Source organism: Etheostoma spectabile, chromosome 15, assembly GCF_008692095.1.
Source record: "Etheostoma spectabile isolate EspeVRDwgs_2016 chromosome 15, UIUC_Espe_1.0, whole genome shotgun sequence".
Lineage (NCBI taxonomy): Eukaryota > Metazoa > Chordata > Actinopteri > Perciformes > Percidae > Etheostoma > Etheostoma spectabile.
In genome coordinates this window covers 2,433,824-2,454,676 of record NC_045747.1, presented here as the reverse complement: position 1 = coordinate 2,454,676, position 20,853 = coordinate 2,433,824, and the positions used below count along the sequence as shown (strand labels likewise).

Here is a 20,853-nt window from a genome sequence, read left to right as displayed (position 1 = left end):
TGTGTGTGTGTCTCTCCAGTCCTCAGCCCTCAGAGCTGATTCTCTGCAATGTTGACTGGAGGCTGTTTCTGGCATTGCCACATGACTCCAGAGCCTTGATGTTTCTGTAAATAATAAAACAAAGTTATACCTCTTTCACGCCAATGATCATTGTTAGCTTACCCGTGATAAACCTCTCTTTTGTCAATTCAAACCAACCCATTCAACCTGTTCAGATACAACCTGGGTGACAACCCGGGAGCGATGCATGAAAATGGGGGTGGGGGTGTTGCACATCATATTCAATGAACAGCTAACAGCTTGTCACATTCTCCAGTCCAACAGTACACCACCAGAACTGGATTTTTGTAGTGGATCACAACTTTAAAGATAAATTACCATGAGTGATAAGGGCCAGAAAGTTACATGTTAGTCCACTGAAACTAAAGGATTTAATTAAAATACATTTAAATTACAAAACCAAACCCATTCCAACACCAAAATGAGCAATCACCTGTGTCCACCACCGTTAACTGTGCGCACAAAGTGCAAAACATTCATTATGTGCTTCATTCCTAAAGATAGGATGGTAACTGTGGTATGTTGTACCTGGAAGCTGCCTGCTGATTGGCTCATTCTGTCACGTCCTTACCGGGACATGAAGGCCTGCAGCACTGCTACGTTCTCTTTGGGGAAGTAGTCCTGTCGAACGACGTGCTCCACGGCGTGGAGGTGGCCGGGAACAACGAGCACAGGCTTCACCTTGTCCTCACTCTGAGCACGGGACAGAGGGACGGCGGGGGAGGACGAGAGGACAGAGAAGAAAGGAATGTTTAAAACAACGGAAAACGTAGTGAAAAGACCAAAGTGAGAAATGCATAGAAGAGAAATGCAACAGAAGCAAAAAGGCATCAGAAAATTACAGTGAAGAAAGTCTGTCTTTGCCTTGGCAAACTCTGCTGAATATGTGCAGAATAAAAATACCTTGAGAAGTCCGAGCAGCACTAACAAAGAGGATACAAAGCCGTAGCCTTGGAAGGACGGAGTGGCAAAAGCTTTTTTCAGAAGGGCGTCTGTGAGGGGCGAAAAAAAAACAGCTCTTACAAAACGTATATTCCAACAGTGTCAACTAAAAAAGAAAATAACAGAAAATGCATGTCTTGTTAGCACAGACTCTTAATGGCTAAAGTGAAAAATTTAAACCTGTTTAAATGTGTTGTGTTGGACAACCTAACTAGTGTCTTTCAGCAAATATCTGTGCAGTCTAAATCTGGCAGAGGTCGAGATAAAAGGCAGGTAAAAAGCAAAACTTTTAACAGACCATAATGCATTTCAGCTACTAGAAATGTTTTCTTAATGGCCGAGCAGAGAATGACAGGAAACATTCAGAAATATGACGATCATAAACTAAAGTTGTTTATGAACAGGTTAGAGTAATAGTTAAACATTTTGGGAAATATGCTTACTCGCTTTCTTGCCTTAGATTCAAAAAGAATTAGAAATTTATTTAAGAATTACAATTAGAAAGAATTTAAGAATTTTTTAATGTAAGAATTAGAAATTCTTTATTAGGAATAACCCCTTGAGATGTAGCATCTCGTTTTCGAGGGGGTCCTTAAAAGGCAGAAATATGCAACACTTTCACAATTATACAAGGCAGTTAAAAACAACTCGAGGCCTCAAGTAAAACGTACATCACAAACTGCACATACTGAGAGACAAAAGCTCTCCATCACAGCATAACCACCCATATCATTCCCATTCCAACCATAGATATTAGACAACAAACAGTTAAGGTCATTTCTATAGACAGCTGAGAAAAAAAGGAAAACAAATATTCAAGCATGAGGAAAACAGTTGCAGCTGGTATGCAAATAATTAAGAAGAGACATCTTAAACTGTTGAAAAGAGGGGATAGATCTAAAAGACCTAGGTAAACCGTAAAACAGTTAAACAAATCAACAGTAAAAACCCCTCGAACTGTGAAATTTCCCCTTTGCAAACGTAATGTGCAAAAATAATCATTTTTCTCGATTACTCCGTTTTTGGGATGTTAGGAGTAGAAATTGTAATCATGATTAAAAATCGATTAATTGCACAGCCTTACTTTGTTTTAAGCTAAGCTAACCGGCTGCCGGCTCCAGCTATATAATTGTCATAGAGACATGAGAGTAGTATCAATCTTCGTATGGTACTACTCATGAAGACAAAGTGCCTCACCAATGCTGTCCAACACTGCATTCTTAACTTCATTATTATCTTCCTTGTACACAGATGCAATCTTGAGGAAGGCTTCCGCTGTTTTTGTAGCATCTGACACGTCCACCTAGACAAAGAAAGGAAGAAGCATTTACTGATGTGAAAAAAGCCAAAAAGCATAATATGAGCACTGAGAGAGACACTGATTAGACATTTCTTTTGGACTTTAGTACCTCTCATTAACAGATTGATGCAGTTCTACGCACACAAACTTAAGCTGGAGTACATGTATTCGTGGAATCTCAATGTGTTTACCTGCTGCTCGATCAGCAACGCCCTCTTGGCCCCCAGTTTGAGCAGTTTGTCTGGGGACGGAAAGCTGAGGAAGGAGGAGACGTCTGGCGGCCGTGGTGCTGACACAGGGGTGGACAGCTATAAGGGCAAGGGAGAGAAAAAGAAAGGCAACTAAACCACAACACCACCCACAGCAGCAGCTAATGTGCCCTTAAGAATGGACCTCATGTCATCTATTCAATACAAACAGACGCTGTTATGCTATAAGATGTGGACATGTCAGAAGTATTAATATAGCAACATATGGGATTAAAAATGATACACATGAAGAATGATCTTTCAATTAAATTGTTACAGTTTGTGGGGGACTGTTGGTGCACAGCCCTGATATCAGATCCTGCATTTAGGCTCGTGCTAAGAAATAGCCAATGCAAAAATTAGAGCCCGACCGATAAAGGGTTTTTATTTTTAAGGCCATAACGATACAAATATTTGGTTATTTAAAAATCTGATATATTGGCCGATATATATTTTAAAAAAATAATAATCTAGAAACGAGTAACAAAACATTCAAAAATATTTCCCTAACATTAGTTATTTGTAGTTAATTAGGAGTTGTCACTAAAATAACATAATCATTTGTTTTATTGTCACAACAGAACTGGGGAACATCAAAATATATTAAAGTTCTGATAGTTTGTCCACCAGATGGGTACTACTAACTAAACTATGCAACACCAACACTCATAACATGGTTGATTGTCCGATTTTATTTTTTAAATACTTATTCTGATGAATATATTTAAATATAGATTTTTTTTTCTTTAAATTGGCCATTATAAATGCCGATACCAATAGATTGGGCAATGCCTAATATCAGCCCACCGATATATTGATTGGGCTCTAGCAAAAATGAGACCTCTGTCATTGCTTAACTTACTGACACATGTCAACTGCAATGAGTGAGTAGGAGCGTGACATTGTGGTTGCTTCTGAACAATGTTTTAGAATCACAATCAAACTTCCCGTTTGTTGTTAGGTGGGAATTTAAACTTCACTCGGCTCATGTATGCACAGCTAACTGAGGATGAGGTTTTTTTGGTGGGTGGGGGGGGGGGGGGGGGGGGGGGGGGGGAGATATTTGCTTTGATGCTACATGTCATCATCACACATCTCACCTTGATGCCATTGCTTTCCTCTTCCTCCTCTTCTTCTTCTTCCTCCTCTATTTCCTCCTCATCCACATCCTCGTCATCTTCATCATCTTCCTCATCTTCGTCCTCATAGTCATCCTCTGGCTCACCCTCATCGTCACTGAGGCAAATTAAAGACACCGCTCATTAGGGAGGATTTTGGGATGAGAAGTATTTTTTTAAACGATGGCGATATTCAACAAAATCATGTCCAAATCCTTGTGGGGCAGACTGCGTCAGTTTTTCAGGTGCAGCTGTGATGTATATGACATGATTACCTGAGAGATCCTAGGAGCTTGCCAATGTTCATGCCTTCCATGACATCTCTCAAAGCTTTGCAGCCATCCTCTCCTAGACAGTTACCTGAAAATCAAAGATAATTTTCTTACCACGTTGTCGGGAGCAAAGAATCATAAAGAAAGTCTCTAAGTAACGTCTCTTCAAATGTAAGTCACTGACTCCTTCAAAACCGTTAATATAAAAACTTTAAAGCAGATTTTTGTACTTTTGTAGAGGATAACAGCTAAAGATAACATAACTAAAAAGGCAGATGCGCGAGTTAGTTTTTTGCCGTTTTTTTTTTACCATTTAGGTCCAGTTTCTCCAGCTGGTTCCGGTCCTTTACAGCTTGTGCCACAGCTAGAGCAGCTTCCTCTGTAATCTCGCCAAATGACAGATTGAGTTCCTGTTAAACGTAAAAAAATATTTACCCAGAAGGGAAGAAAAAAATAAGTCAACAAAAAAAGCTAAGAAAAAGACTGAAGAAAAAAGACCTTTCGGAATAAATTTGGGATGGAAATGATCATAGTCCACAGGTATGTGACCATGTTCAGTCTGGCTACTAATGCCCAGTTACATTGTCCCCACAGGCAGCAACAAATTGCTATTCTGAGAGGTAGTTACAACTCAGATGGGGCAGTACTAGAATTCACTTCACTCACCTTGAGGATTGGTAATCCCTCTGATACCGTTTCTGCAATGGCAATGGCTCCTGCTGGCCGCACCAGACAGTCGCCAAAGTTTATCACCTGGATGCTGCGTAGGTGCTTCAGGGCCTATGAAGGAAACAGATATTATTTGCTACAAATCCAAAGATTGTTTGCCGTTAAAGCCTCAATTATTGACAACAGCAAGTGTATGAGTGAGCCTCAAGCTGGAAAAAATAACTTCTTTCACCAATTCGTAGGTCTGTAAAAATGTTGCAGTGTTGTGCAAACAAGGTAATAAAAACCTGGTACAGCAGAAAATAAGCTGATTGGACCGCCAAAAACTTTGGTCGAGAAAACCCAAGACTATATCGCAAACCCAGACAGAGTACTGAAGAGAAATAAAAACTGAGCGGAAGTACATAGGAGGGCGGAGACAGGCTAGTATTTAACCAGTAGCCAGTGTAAATAGGCCAGGATAAAGCTAATGTGACATGACCTCCCTGGTCTTGTCAGCAACCTAGCAGTAGCATTCTGGACCAATTGTAAACGATTTACAGATGATCTAGTGAGGCAAGTAAAAACGGAATTACAGTAGTACAAACCCGGAGAAACAAATGCATAAATAATCACTTCTAACTCAGTGTAGGATACAACACGTCTGAGTTTAGCAATGTTTCTTGCGGGTGCGGGTTAGTGACTTCACAGGTTTGTCAAGGCTCTTGGCCTGATCTAAAGTCAAACCAAGATTTCATAGGCTGGAACGTACATTGAATTTGAATATCATCTGCACAGCCGTGGTATGAAATACTTTTATAAGTGTCCAAGTGGAAGCAAATAAAGGGAAAATACAATTGGTCCCAGAACCAAACCCTGGGGCACCCCACAAGTTAAAGCAGGGAACTCAGACATGGTTCAGATAACAGCCACAAAATAACTCCTATCTAACAAATAAGAAGAGAACCAATCAAGGACTCTCCCAGAGATGTCTGTGTACCTGAGCCATGGCGATAGCCCCCTTCTCAGTGAATGTGTTGTCGTTGAGGTTGAGGATGCGGAGGCCTGCGTTGTGCTGCACGGCTGTGGCCAGAGCTGTCACACCAGGATGATTGATGCCATTCTGGGGCATGTGAACCTCCTCCAGGCTGCCCATCAACTAGGAAAACACAACACAGATTCGTACAGCTTTGAACAACTGTGCTCAAGTAGTCAAATAACTGGCAATATGAGCTGCGTAGATATAAACTGATCTGAGATAAATCTACAGAATTAATCAAGTGCTCCAGAAAGGGAAGCTGTAGTGAAATCTCTCACAATGGTCATAATGTAGCGTGACAACGTGGCCTTCTGTTTCCCCAGAAACAAGTAAAGTAAAGTTAGTGTACCTGGAAGGCCTGAGCGAGGGCAGTGGCTCCATCGTTCTCCAGACGGTTCCTCCCTGCAACAAATATCTTAAGGCCGAGGGGGGTGCCCTCTGCACTAGACTTTTTATGGCACTGGATCAATGAAGAAGCCAAGATCTGAGGAATCCCCAAACACAGAATTATATGTGTAGCATGTTGTGAATTATTACAACCATTTTTGGTTTTGGGAAAATTCTCTTTTTATTCCAGCTTTGAAAAACATAGAAAATACATCAAGTCTATCTTTCAGTGCTTGAACTTTAACTTAGTCTTCAACTCCTTTTATCAGTTAAAGAAGATTATTTGTACCTTAAAAGTAGTATTGGATTGCATTAGACTAATATCGTGACCAGTGAGTGAATATTATCCAACAATGATGGTACCCAACAATGTAGATGGAAACAGGTCTCATTTTAAAAAAAAGAGGTTCCCAAGACTTACCTTCCCCCCTCCAATGCCCATGCCACAGTTGTTGAGCCGTAGCTCCTGCAATGTGTAGCAGGCCGTGCTCTTGAGCAACTTCTCGATTCCCTTCACCCCATCTGGCCCAAAAGCGTTGTCACTGAGGTCTAAAACAGTCAGCCTGGCACCCGCCAGCATCAGAGCGTCACCCAGTGAATTCTACAACACAGGAAGAGAGAAGAGACTAAATAAATGGCAGGATAAGTCAGGCAGTGTCCCAACATAAAAAAAAACAACAACATAGTAATCATTCACATTCGCCTAAACTTGCTTTGACAATGCAAGTTACCAGTGCATTGACAGTGCATTACCAGGGCAGGTGGGATTTCAGAGCGCAGGCGACCGGTAAACATGTCACTCCAATAACAGCGCTGAAAGAGAGTAAAGATATACAGTGAGAGACAATCTTGAATATATAATCAATTATTACAAACAAACTTAAGAGTTTTTCATGTCTTATGTGATAGTAAATAGAGTATGGTGGGTGGTGATGGCGCAGTTGATACACATAACACATATACATGCCTTTGATGTGGGAGATCTGGGTTCATTTCCCACTGCAATACACCAACCAATGTGTCCCTGAGCAAGACACTTAACCCTTAGCTTCTCCAGAGGTGTGCGGCCTCTGACATATAGCAACTGTAAGTCGCTTCGGATAAAAGCGTCAGCTAAATGACATGTAATGTACTGTAATATCTGTATACATTAGGCATAAGGAAATTATGATGGGAATTTGGCATTATTTTTTTATACAACCAAACCGTTCCACCAGGAGTAGAGCTACAAAGATGAATTATTAGTTGTCAACAATTAAATTAATGGACAGCTATTTTGATAACTGATTCGTTTTTTTAAATAGAAAAACAATCAAAAATTCTATGATTCCAGCTTCCTAAATATGAATATTTTCTTCTTTCTTCACTCCTCTGAGATAGTAAACTGAATATCTTTGAGTTGCGGGCAAAACAAGACATTTGAGGATGTCATCTTGGGCTTTGGGAAACACTGATTGGCATTTTTTTTCACAATTTTCTGACATTTTATAGAACAAAAAACTAATTGAGAAAATAATCTAAAATGAAAATAATTGCTAGTTTCATCCCTAAATGAAAATGCTGGAAAAAAAGTCAATAAACAATCCAAACCTTGAACTTGCTCTTTGTTTCTAGGGCCTTGGCAATGGCCTGTGCTGCCGCCACACCTATAGTGTTTCCCTCCAACCTCAGAGCCTGTAAGTCCTCAAAGTCCTGGATTTCCTTAACCATCTCCTCCACTGGAGAGGGTGAACATGGTTAGGGGGTTACAAGTTGAGAAAGAAAGATAAGAGAGTTGTGAAGTTTAAAAAAACATTAAAACCAAGGCTTTAATGTGTTTAAGCAATCAAGCCCCACTGGCTTACTCACCTGATTGGGCATCATCCAGCTTTCTTCCCTGGCCTTTGTAGCTCAGCTCTCCTTCCTCTACCACAGCCTTAGCCAGAGAGTCGGCCAACTGCGCAACAACATCTGTCGCCATTGGGGCACCTGAGGGACAAACACATAATTCACTTTTAAATCTGTTTCATGATAACCCTGGGAGAGTTGTTTTCCTTTGCCAAACACGTATCACTTATTACCAATTAAGAACCAAATAATTGACCACATAACACAGTTATGAGCGGATATCCTGGCTTATAACTACCTTGTCTTTTTTCAAGAAAGCTCAGTCCACCTACTAGACAGAAACTGCTGAAAGTGTTGTTTTTGCAAGGGACAATCCACCCTAAAACTAAATGTAAACCTAGTTTAAGTTTTTATGCTTCTTCAACACATAAGGTAGCAGACAGATTTTATTCACTCATCAGAATTGAATGTTGTTTTAAGCAAGTAACAATAGGCAGGCTGAGAATTGGACCAGGCACCCTAATCAGCACACATCACATCAAACTGTTTTGTGATCATTGTGAGGTACTACAAACTGTAGAATAGAGCATGTGCGTGTTGGAAGAAATAAGAGAGAAAGCACATGTTGGAATAAATGAAACTAATTTGGATAACAAACGCAGTAAAGAAGTAAACGTATATTGTTGTCATAACGTTACTGGTTTGTTGTGACAGAAGATGCTTGTAATCCTCCTAATTAGAAAATGACTGATGAAGAAAATCTGACATGCTGGACACTGTAGGAGTTAACTCCAGAAGGTGACAGAAGTACAACATTAAGGATGCGAGCTGCCGTTAAATCCCAAAGAAGAGAGAGAAGAATGTTGTTTTGGGGTAGATTTTCCCGTGTTAGCCCCGGCGGCTAGCATTAGCCGAGTGCTGCTAACGCTATGCTAACACAACAACACGGTTTGATGCCAGTGGAGTTACTATGGCCGTTGTTGACAACAGTGTCTGTTCAGTAACATAGACCACGCTTACACGATACTTAACTAACAAACTTAACCCGTTGGTAATAGGATTATAAAACAGAAATTTGAGTCAGCTAGCTAGCACTGGTAACTAGGTGGGACAGAGCGTGGCTTTTCCTCGGCCTCTCCAGTCGGCAACAACCGTTGACTAAGCTGCCTAGCGTTAGCTACACAGCAGTTAGTCTGAGCCCTCCAGTCCCCGGTTTAGATTCGTTATCATTAAAAAAAACTCTAAACTATTAGTAAGTGTACTCCTAATAAACATTAATATCATTATTACCACAACACTGCTGCGAATATTGAATCCTTTCCAGTCACACACGCACACACTCCCGCTTGCTTGTAGCGTTTAAAACCAGGTCTTCTTCTGTTAGAGGTTTGGTGGACCAGCTAGCCGCTGTGATGGCGTATCGCTGCCCTCTACTGTTTGTTAATAAATTATTATTTATAAGATATTGTCAATATATATATATATACAGTCTATGGTTTCACCAGGATTTTACGGCAGCCAGCATCCAAAAAGTTGCACTGCTGCCATCTCAGGAACTAGCACCTTTCTGTTATACAGCCCAGTGTCCTTTAAATTAAATTTTTTTAAAAAAAAGTAAAGACCCTAGGAGGCCTACTTGTAAAATACTTTTTAGAGATACAATTTAGTAGATCTTAGTAGATCGTCTTTGGCGGTCATACTTTGTACAAGACATCGACAATATATATATATATATATATATATATATATATATATATAATATAAATTTTGATATATATATAGATATATAAATATATCTATATATATATTGTAATATATATATAGATATATAAATATATCTATATATATATATTGTAATATATCTATATATATATTGTAATATATATATAGATATATAAATATATCTATATATATACAGTAAGTACATGTTGATTTAATATACAGTCTATGGTCCAGGGGGGCAGTGAGTCTCTTCTAGCAGCTTGTGTGTTAGCGCCATCCTGTGGTGTTCAGAAAACAAGGCACTGGAGAATCAGACTTTATTTTATTAAAATTACACATTTACATTTATTAATACATTTACATTCCCTATTTGTTTTGATCATAGACTATGTTACTAATATAGTTTGATATATTAAAAACACACACACACACACCATGTCATCAGCTTTAACCCGTGTTGTTTTCCTGTCAACCTTTTGTTTTTTGGGGGCAAAATAAGATATTTTGTCACTTTTCCCCCCCAATTTTCTTTAATTTAAATTTGCTGCAATTCATTTGCCGTTCTATTCAAAATTCTTGTATATTTTTCCCCCTTCTGTATGCTATAAAATTGAATAAATCCCCCAAATTCAATTCAAATTTTGATATGAATAGTTTTTGTCCAATTTGACCTGAGGACATCAAGAAGGTTAAGTTAAACATCATTATACTACAACTCCTGCACAATGATGGGTAAATAAATAATAACTTATTCTGTTTATTATAAAGCTCTCTTTATATCAGAAACATTTAGTTACGTATTGTCTGGATTCAAAATAAACTACTGCTAAAAACTAGGAACATGAAACCCAAAACAACCGTTATATTTGTGTTTCATCTTTATTGTTTTGTCCAGCAAAATACATTTAACATGTGATGCATCATCCCAATTAAATATTAATAAACAAACAATAAACATATGAACATGAGGAGTAAAGTTCCAGCTGTACTTCAAACAGTCCCAGTGATAACATAGTATATATGAAGGACTGTGTTAGTCCACCTCCTCGATGGTTGGCCTGGGATTCGGCCGGCGGGCTGGTCTCCGCAGTGCTGCCTGCAGGCATTCCTCCTGGTACAACTTATGATGATGGCGTTACACACGCTCTCCAGCTCTTTGCTTGTGTTGGTACTCCTCTTTATCCGCCAGCTGGTTGTTCTCAGCCAGGCGCGGTCTCGTGCACTTTCGATCACCTTCTTCTGGTCCCCTTCGCTGATTTTGCCCTTCAGGTTCGTCCTGCACGGTGTTCTTCATGTTGAAGGCGTACGACTCCAGCGAGTTCTGGCGGCGATTTTGTCCCTCTGCAGGTCGTCCTCGGCTTTGTATTGCTCGGCCTCCTGCACCATCTCTCCGATGCTTCCTTACTCAGTCGGCCCTTGTCGTTGGCGATGTGATCTTGTTACTTTGCCGTGCTCTTGTCCACCGCGACACGTTCAGAATGCCGTTGGCGTCCAGTCGAGGTGACCCGATCTGCGGGACCCCTCGTGGAGCCGGTGGGATTCCTGTCAGCTCAAACTTGCCCAGCGGTTGTTGTCCTTGGTCATGGCTCTTTCCCTCGAAGACCTGGATGAGGACGCCGGGTGGTTGGCGGGTAGGTGGAGAAGATCTGAGGTTGTTTGGTGGGGATGGTGGTGTTGCGTTTAATCAGCGACGTCATGACTCCTCCGGCCGTCTCGATGCCCAGGGACAGGGCGCCACGTCCAGCAGCAGCAGATCCTGAACGTTGCCGAGGTATCGCGGAGAGAATGGCGGCCTGGACAGCGGCACCGTAGGCCACGCCTCGTCTGGGTTGATGCTCTTGTTCAGCTCCCTGCGTTGAAGAAAACTGCGGGTTTCGGATTTTGGGATGGGGGTGGAGCCTCCGACCAGGACGATGTCGTGGACCTGCCCCTTGTCCATTTTGGCGTCCTTCAGGGCTTTCTCCACCGGCTCAACGTTCCCTGAACAGGTCGGAGCACAGCTCCTCAAAGCGAGCCTGGTGATGGAGGTGTAGAAGTCGACGCCTCACACAAGAGAATCGATCGATGCTGGCTGCGAGCTGGAGGACAGGGTCCTCTGGCCCTCTCGCACGCGGTGCGCAGCCTCCTCAGGGTCTCTTGTTCTGGCTGATGTCCTTTTGTGTTTCCTCTTGAACTCCTCCATGAAGTGGTTGACCATGCGGTTGTCAAAGTCTTCTCACCCAGGTGAGTGTCTCCGGCTGTGGATTTGACTTCAAAGACACCTTCTTCAATGGTCGGATGGACACGTCGAAGGTGCCTCGCCCAGGTCGAAGATCAGGACGTTCGCCTTCCCGACTTGCTTTGTCCGCACGTAAGCGTGGCGGCCGCCGTCGGTCGTTGATGATCCTCAGGACATTCAGTCCTGCGAGACACCTGCGTTCATTTGTCGCCTGTCGTGGGAGTCGTTAAAGTGCGGGACTGTGGACGCGTTTGACACCTTTTGGCCGAGGTAGGCCTCGGCAATCTCCTCATCTTCACCAGCACCATGGAGGAAATCTCCTCAGGGGTGAAGGATTTGTTCTCCCCTTTGTATTCACTTCAATTTTGGGCTTCCCTCCGTGTCCGACCACTTTAAGGGCCAGGGCTTCATGTCCGTCTGCACCACGGATCATCAATCTCTTCCAATCAGTCTCTTGGCGTCAAACACGGTGTTGTGGGGTTCAGAGCCACCTGGTTCTTGCTGCGTCGCCGATGAGCCTCTCGGTGTCTGTGAACGCACATAGCTGGGGGTGGTCTGGTGCCCTGGTCGTTGGCGATGATTTCTACTTTTCCGTGCTGGAAAACGCCCACGCAGGAGTAGGTGGTGCCCAGGTCAATGCCGATCGCTACGCCTTTGGCTGCAGGCATCTCGGTTGTTTCAAATAGGTTTCCTAAAGATGCAGAGAGTGAAATTAGATAGGAACCTTTTAAAAGTAAATACCTACAGCAACTATTATCACATCATGAAGTAATCAAGGAAATCTTGCCTATTATAAATTATCTTTATAATATTTTAGCCTACTTTAGCTTGTTATTTTTATGGTCAGATGTGTGTGTGTGTGTGTGTCTGTGTGTGTGTCACTGAAAATGATAACTTACAAAATGTACAGCTAGAAGATGAATCAATTAATCCATCAGTTGTCAACAATTACATTAATTGTCTTTTATTTTAATATTGTTTGAGTTTATTAATCGGTTTGATTCATATGAACTAAAAATAATTGATGACTTTACAATTCTTACTAAATCTTTTCTAAAAATGTACAGTTTATCAAAGGGATTTTGGATACAACTCCCCGTAACGTTAACGTTAGATGTCCATCGACTGTTTGTGGGGGTCCACGTGGCTGACAACCTGTCCTGGGACCTGGACCCCTTCCCTCATAAAAAGAACAACAGAAGAGCATCGTATGGATCCATCCGCGTTATTATTTGACAATTTGGTTGACAGAAACCAAATTTTGATATAAATACTATTTGAAATGGGTCAACATGACCTGAGGACAACAGAAGGTTAAGTTAACATCATTTACTACAACTCTGCACAATGATGGGTAAATAAATAATTTATACTGTTTATTATAAAGTTCTCTTTATATCAAAAAATGTTAGGACGTAGTTGGTAATTCAAACAACTGTGCTAAACAAACTAGAAACCAAAAAAACATTATATGTTTCATCTTATTGTTTGTCCAGCAAAATACATTTACATGTGACTTCATCCCATTTAAATTAATTATAAAAAAAACAATTAACACATGAACATGAGGAGTAAAGTTCCAGCTGTACTTCAAACAGTCCCAGTGATAACATAGTCTATATGAAGGACTGTGTTAGTCCACCTCCTCGATGGTGGCCCCTGGGATTCGGCTCGGCGGGCCTGGGCTCCGCAGCTGCTGCCTAGGCATTCCTCCCTGGTACAACTTACTGATGATGGCGTTACACACGCTCTCCAGCTCTTTTGCTTGTGTTGGTATCCTCTTTATCCGCCAGGGTTGTCTCCAGCCAGGACGGTCTCGTCGCACTTTCGATCACCTTCTTCTGGTCCTCTCGCTGATTTTGCCTTCAGGTTCTCGCTGCACGGTGTTTTCATGTTGAAGGCGTACGACTCCAGCGAGTTCTTGGCGGCGATTTTGTCCCTTGCAGGTCGTCCTGGCTTTGTATTGCTCGGCCTCCTGCACCATCCTCTCGATGTCTTCCTTACTCAGTCGGCCGTGTCTGGTGATGGTGATCTTGTTCCTTTGCCCGTGCTCTGTCCACCGCGACACGTTCAGAATGCCGTTGGCGTCCACGTCGAAGGTGACCTCGATGGGGACCCCTCGTGGAGCCGGGGGATTCCTGTCAGCTCAAACTTGCCCAGCCGGTTGTTGTCCTTGGTCATGGCTCTTCCCCTCGAAGGCCTGGATGAGGACGCCGGGTGGTTGTCAGCGTAGGTGGAGAAGATCTGAGGTTGTTTGGTGGGGATGGTGGTGTTGCGTTTAATCAGCGACGTCATGACTTGCCTCGCCCGATGCCCAGGGACAGAGGCGCCACGTCCAGCAGCAGCAGATCCTGAACGTTGCCGAGGTATCGCCGGGAGAATGGCGGCCTGGACAGCGGCACCGTAGGCCACCGCCTCGTCTGGGTTGATGCTCTTGTTCAGCTCCCTGCCGTTGAAGAAATCCTGCAGGAGTTTCTGGATTTTGGGGATTCGGGTGGAGCCTCCGACCAGGACGATGTCGTGGACCTGCCCCTTGTCCATTTTGGCGTCCTTCAGGGCTTTCTCCACCGGCTCCAACGTTCCCCTGAACAGGTCGGAGCACAGCTCCTCAAAGCGAGCCCTGGTGATGGAGGTGTAGAAGTCGACGCCCTCACACAGAGAATCGATCTCGATGCTGGCCTGCGAGCTGGAGGACAGGGTCCTCTTGGCCCTCTCGCACGCGGTGCGCAGCCTCCTCAGGGCTCTCTTGTTCTGGCTGATGTCCTTCTTGTGTTTCCTCTTGAACTCCTCCATGAAGTGGTTGACCATGCGGTTGTCAAAGTCTTCTCCACCCAGGTGAGTGTCTCCGGCTGTGGATTTGACTTCAAAGACACCTTCTTCAATGGTCAGGATGGACACGTCGAAGGTGCCTCCGCCCAGGTCGAAGATCAGGACGTTGCGCTCTCCCGACTTGCTTTTGTCCAGACCGTACGCGATGGCGGCCGCCGTCGGCTCGTTGATGATCCTCAGGACATTCAGTCCTGCGATGACACCTGCGTCTTTAGTCGCCTGTCGCTGGGAGTCGTTAAAGTACGCGGGGACTGTGATGACCGCGTTTGACACCTTTTGGCCGAGGTAGGCCTCGGCAATCTCCTTCATCTTCACCAGCACCATGGAGGAAATCTCCTCAGGGTTGAAGGATTTGTTCTCCCCTTTGTATTCCACTTCAATTTTGGGCTTCCCTCCGTGTCCGACCACCTTGAAGGGCCAGTGCTTCATGTCCGTCTGCACCACTGGATCATCAATCTTTCTTCCAATCAGTCTCTTGGCGTCAAACACGGTGTTGCTGGGGTTCAGAGCCACCTGGTTCTTGGCTGCGTCGCCGATGAGCCTCTCGGTGTCTGTGAACGCCACATAGCTGGGGGTGGTCCTGTTGCCCTGGTCGTTGGCGATGATTTCTACTTTTCCGTGCTGGAAAACGCCCACGCAGGAGTAGGTGGTGCCCAGGTCAATGCCGATCGCTACGCCTTTGGCTGCAGGCATCTCGGTTGTTTCAAATAGGTTTCCAAAGATGCAGAGAGTGAAATTAGATAGGAACCTTTTAAAAGTAAATACCTACAGCAACTATTATAATCATGAAGTAATCAAGGAAATCTTGCCTATTATTAATACTTTATAATATTTAGCCTACTTTAGCTTGTTATTTTTATGGTCAGGGTTTCCCTTTCACTAATTCGCACGTCATTTGAAGGTCAACACACAATTTATTAACGTTAAAAAACCTTTTATTTTTATTTTTTTAGGAACAAATAACTTACTTTAAATCCTAAAATTGACAGTTTTTCTAAGGGAGTTTGGTGAAACGTACGTTGACGTTACCGTTAGCTGTATTTGACGTTAATGCGATGATGTTTACAGTAATTTGCACAATAACAAATAATTTGACAGTTGATATATAACACTAATAGTGAAATAAAATGGAAGCAGCGTAGCCTACTTACCCTCTTTAAAAGATGAGAGTATGAAGAGAAGATATCAGAAGAGGTTTCTGTCCGTCGGGTTGTTCCTGTGCTCGGTGCTCGTGGAGTCTCGATGCCGGTAACCTCACCGCCAGTTGTTTTATACTTTGCTGACTCCCCTCTGGTCCCGTCTCGATCTTTCCAGAGTCTCTCTCTATGGCTCTGGATCTTTCCACTGACCGTTTGTGTGATCCAATCAGAGCTCAGCGTTGGTTCTCGACGTGATGACGTAACCACCAGCAGCGATGCCCCAGAAGTTTCTATCAGCTTTTCAGCAATAGTCATTTCTGAAATATGCTCAAAGATGTTTAATTATCGATTTATATTGTAACACTTTATAATTCTTTACAAGGCTGTCACTTTTTTATTTCCTGTATGTTTCTTTTTTTATCATGACTACATTATCTAGTTTATGTTCTTGCTTATATTGTATCTGAGATGTCTGCATTTATGTTATATTTGTTAAATAAGTAATTGAAAAAAAAAGTTTCTATAAGCTTTTCTTATTATTATTACTGCGATGTCTATTTCATACTTGTATTTATCTTGTACTTTTTTATTACTGTTGTTTCTTGATTTATGTAAGATGTAATTTCCTTCCTATAATTTCATATTTTGAACTGCGTTGTCTGAATGTTTGTAATGTTATCTGAAAAAAAAAGTTTCTGTAAGCTTTTTATTTTTAATTTTTTTGATTTTTACTTTGAAAGGCAAGGTTGGGGAATACAATACATATAGACAAGACAGATGTTGTCTATGTAAGAAATAATGACCTGAATACAAGAAACAACAACTAGCAAAACAACAAAAAGGGGGGAGGCACTTAAAAATACAAATTAAAAGCAAAAAGGCTAGAGAAGATAAAAAAGTAACATTTAGAGCAGCACAAAGGAGAGATTAATCAAAACAGTAGTTTCCTAGATATGTTATTACACATTCATCTTGCAATTTTACCTGATCTGACCTTTTTAGTGAGGAAAAAACTGTTTAAAATCCTTTATAAACCACACAAAGGAAGCCTTAGAACATCTCCACTTACTGCAGTGAGTGTGATATTTACCCATAAGAATAACCATATGGACTAAACCTGATACTGACGAATCTAGAGTATATTATCCATATAAAAGAGGATGTGTGACAAGGTGAGAGTAGGGATATTATCAATCCTAAGAGACATCCAGTTGTGTATCTCGGACCAGAAGCTGATGATCACAGGGCGAAAAAAGAACGTGTTCCAGAGTCTCATCAGCCGCCATCAAAACACAGAGTCTCCATCAGATTTAACTCTCCTTCTAAGAAAGTCAGCGACCGGATATACTGTGGCTTGAGAACGTTTCCACACCCACGCTAAAGTTGAGTAAATGGGGATTTTTTATCAACTTATAGGCAACTTTATCAGGATGCATAGTATCCTGATCAGTGAAATAACTGGCCTTTAAAAATAAAAATATGCCTGCCTCTATGGGAATTTAACATAGGAGTGTGTATACTTATGCCCCCCACATTTAATTATTTATAATTCATTATTCATTCACAAAGAAAATGTATGTCCTTAAATGGTTGGATTTTCCTACATTTTTTGAATCAAGGCATTAAGATCAATTTCCAAAAGATGTTTTTTTATTCCTCTTTTAAATCAATGGTAGCATGGGTGTGTAATCTTTCTCAAGCCACTGTATCTTATCAATTACTTTAAAGTAAGTCTTTTTGACTTTTGGGGAAATGGGCCAATTAATGAATTTCAAATGTGTTTTTCCTAAGGACAAGCACCTGTACACACAAACCTCTGTTGAAAAAACAAAAAAATATATTTTGAAGCCTCACTAGTATATTTATTATTACATTTACTGTCAACTAAAATACAATCATTAATAACCAAATTTGGCAAAGTTGGTAAGGGTCTTATTCTTTCATATAACAATGTGCTTTGAATTAAATGTAATAATGGTTTAGGTATTGCTTTACAGATATTGTTGTACTCTCTATAAGAAGAATTTAAATTACATTTATTCAATAAAAGTAGTTAACTGTTCATAGGGAGGAGGTGAGACTCTTTGCAGACTGGTGAAGGATAAACAACTTAGCCCTGAACGTTGAGAAAACCAAAGAGATGGTGGACTTCAGGAGAAATGGGCCCGTGCACGCCGATCCACATCAATGGGACCGCTGTGGAGATTGTAAAACACATAAAGTTCCTGGGGGTCCACGTGGCTGACAACCTGTCCTGGGACCTGGACCCCTCCTCCCTCATTAAAAAGACACACCAGAAGAGCATCGTATGGATCCATCCGCGTTATTTATTTGACAATTTGGTTGACAGAAACCCAAATTTTGATATAAATACTATTTGAAAATGGGTCCAACATGACCTGAGGACAACAGGAAGGTTAAGTTAAACATCATTTTACTACAACTGCTGCACAATGATGGGTAAATAAATAATTTATACTGTTTATTATAAAGTTCTCTTTATATCAAAAACTTTTAGTTACGTATTGTCTGGATAATTCAAACTTAACTGCTGCTAAACAAACTAGAAACTAAAAAAAACATTATATGTTTCATCTTTATTGTTTTGTCCAGCAAAATACATTTAACATGTGACGCTTCATCCCATTTAAATATTAATTAATAAAAAAACAATTAACACATGAACATGAGGAGTAAAGTTCCAGCTGTACTTCAAACAGTCCCAGTGATAACATAGTCTATATGAAGGACTGTGTTAGTCCACCTCCTCGATGGTTGGCCCCTGGGATTCGGCTCGGCGGGCCTGGTCTCCGCAGCTGCTGCCTGCAGGCATTCCTCCCTGGTACAACTTACTGATGATGGCGTTACACACGCTCTCCAGCTCTTTCTGCTTGTGTTGGTACTCCTCTTTATACGCCAGCTGGTTGTTCTCCAGCCAGGCGACGGTCTCGTCGCACTTCTCGATCACCTTCTTCTGGTCCTCTTCGCTGATTTTGCCCTTCAGGTTCTCGTCCTGCACGGTGTTCTTCATGTTGAAGGCGTACGACTCCAGCGAGTTCTTGGCGGCGATTTTGTCCCTCTGCAGGTCGTCCTCGGCTTTGTATTGCTCGGCCTCCTGCACCATCCTCTCGATGTCTTCCTTACTCAGTCGGCCCTTGTCGTTGGTGATGGTGATCTTGTTCACTTTGCCCGTGCTCTTGTCCACCGCCGACACGTTCAGAATGCCGTTGGCGTCCACGTCGAAAGTGACCTCGATCTGCGGGACCCCTCGTGGAGCCGGTGGGATTCCTGTCAGCTCAAACTTGCCCAGCAGGTTGTTGTCCTTGGTCATGGCTCTTTCCCCCTCGAAGACCTGGATGAGGACGCCGGGCTGGTTGTCAGCGTAGGTGGAGAAGATCTGAGTTTGTTTGGTGGGGATGGTGGTGTTGCGTTTAATCAGCGACGTCATGACTCCTCCGGCCGTCTCGATGCCCAGGGACAGAGGCGCCACGTCCAGCAGCAGCAGATCCTGAACGTTGCCCGAGGTATCGCCGGAGAGAATGGCGGCCTGGACAGCGGCACCGTAGGCCACCGCCTCGTCTGGGTTGATGCTCTTGTTCAGCTCCCTGCCGTTGAAGAAATCCTGAGAGGTTTCTGGATTTGGGGATTCGGGTGGAGCCTCCGACCAGGACGATGTCGTGGACCTGGCCTTGTCATATTTGGCGTCCTTCAGGGCTTTCTCCACCGGCTCCAACGTTCCCCTGAACAGGTCGGAGCACAGCTCCTCAAAGCGCGCCTGGTGATGGAGGTGTAGAAGTCGACGCCACCACAGAGAATGATCTCGATGCTGGCCTGCGAGCTGGAGGACAGGGTCCTCTTGGCCCCTCGCACACGGTGCGCAGCTCCTCAGGGCTCTCTTGTTCTGGCTGATGTCCTTTTGTGTTCTCTTGAACTCCTATGAAGTGGTTGACCATGCGGTTGTCAAAGTCTTCTCCACCCAGGTGAGTGTTCCGGCGTGGATTTGACTTCAAAGACACCTTCTTCAATGGTCAGGATGGACACGTCGAAGGTGCCTCCGCCCAGGTCGAAGATCAGGACGTTGCGCTCTCACGACTTGTTGTCCAGACCGTACGCGATGGCGGCCGCGTCGGCGCTTGATGATCCTCAGGACATTCAGTCCTGCGATGACACCTGCGTCTTTAGTGCCGTCGCTGGGAGTCGTTAAAGTACGCGGGGACTGTGATGACCGCGTTGACACCTTTGGCGAGGTAGGCCTCGGCAATCTCCTTCATCTTCACCAGCACCCATGGAGGAAACTCCTCAGGGTTGAAGGATTTGTTCTCCCTTGTATTCCACTTCAATTTTGGGCTTCCTCCGTGTCCGAACACTTGAAGGGCCAGTGCTTCATGTCCGTCTGCACCACTGGATCATCAATCTTTCTTCCAATCAGTTCTTGGCGTCAAACACCGGTGTTGCTGGGGTTCAGAGCCACCTGGTTTCTGGCTGCGTCGCCGATGAGCCTCTCGGTGTCTGTGAACGCCACATAGCTGGGGGTGGTCCTGTTGCCCTGGTCGTTGGCGATGATTTCTACTTTTTTCGTGCTGGAAAACCCCACGCAGGAGTAGGTGGTGCCCAGGTCAATGCCGATCGCTACGCCTTTGGCTGCAGGCATCTCGGTTGTTTTAAATAGGTTTCCTAAAGATGCAGAGAGTAAAATTAGATAGGAACCTTTTAAAAGTAAATACCTACAGCAACTATTATCACATCATGAAGTAATCAAGGAAATCTTGCCCATTATAAATTACCTTTTTAATATTTTAGCCTACTATTAATTGTTATTTTTATGTACAGGTGTGTGTGTGTGTGTGTGTGTGTCTGTGTGTGTGTCACTGAAAATGATAACTTATAAAATGTACAGCTAGAAGATGAATCAATTAATCCATCAGTTGTCAACAATTACATTATTCCTCAACTATTTTGATATTGTTTGAGTTTATTAATCGGTTTGAGTCATTTTAATTAAAATAATTGATGACTTTATAATTCTTATTTACGCTTCTTAAATGTGAATCTTTTCTAAAAATGTACAGTTTATCTAAGGGATTTTGGATACAACTCCCCGTAA

The 20,853-nt window shown here is 42.7% G+C and overlaps 1 protein-coding gene, 1 long non-coding RNA gene and 3 pseudogenes across 5 annotated transcripts in view; 1 reads left to right on the top strand and 4 right to left on the bottom strand.

The window, feature by feature from the left end:
- Positions 1-9,395, bottom strand: part of rangap1a (RAN GTPase activating protein 1a) — a 21,801-nt gene extending 12,406 nt beyond the window's left edge. For 2 of the 4 annotated variants that reach the window (XM_032537251.1, XM_032537250.1), the window contains exons 1-15: positions 7,863-7,974; positions 7,605-7,732; positions 6,768-6,827; positions 6,436-6,615; positions 5,977-6,111; positions 5,589-5,747; positions 4,607-4,720; positions 4,251-4,350; positions 3,944-4,028; positions 3,651-3,786; positions 2,494-2,610; positions 2,200-2,305; positions 964-1,052; positions 632-753; positions 1-104 (exon numbers count right to left, since the gene is read on the bottom strand). The exon at positions 1-104 ends at the window's left edge or, in 1 of these variants, runs on beyond it. In XM_032537251.1, coding sequence (XP_032393142.1) covers positions 23-104; positions 632-753; positions 964-1,052; positions 2,200-2,305; positions 2,494-2,610; positions 3,651-3,786; positions 3,944-4,028; positions 4,251-4,350; positions 4,607-4,720; positions 5,589-5,747; positions 5,977-6,111; positions 6,436-6,615; positions 6,768-6,827; positions 7,605-7,732; positions 7,863-7,974 — 1,725 coding nt within the window. In that variant the 3' untranslated portion in view covers positions 1-22. Of the gene's footprint in view, positions 105-588; positions 754-963; positions 1,053-2,199; positions 2,306-2,493; positions 2,611-3,650; positions 3,787-3,943; positions 4,029-4,250; positions 4,351-4,606; positions 4,721-5,588; positions 5,748-5,976; positions 6,112-6,435; positions 6,616-6,767; positions 6,828-7,604; positions 7,733-7,862; positions 7,983-9,131 lie in introns of those variants that run through there. The other 2 variants (XM_032537249.1, XM_032537252.1) reach the window with 2 other exon arrangements.
- Positions 1,786-20,853, top strand: part of LOC116702802 (uncharacterized) — a 20,274-nt gene continuing 1,206 nt past the window's right edge. The window contains exons 1-2 of the long non-coding RNA XR_004335255.1: positions 1,786-1,919; positions 6,019-6,021. This is a non-coding gene — a long non-coding RNA (uncharacterized LOC116702802). The remainder of the gene's footprint in view (positions 1,920-6,018; positions 6,022-20,853) is intronic.
- LOC116702794 (heat shock 70 kDa protein 1-like) lies at positions 10,699-12,893 on the bottom strand (annotated as a pseudogene).
- On the bottom strand, positions 13,415-15,955 carry LOC116702793 (heat shock 70 kDa protein 1-like; annotated as a pseudogene).
- LOC116702792 (heat shock 70 kDa protein 1-like) overlaps positions 18,337-20,853 on the bottom strand; it is a 3,085-nt pseudogene continuing 568 nt past the window's right edge.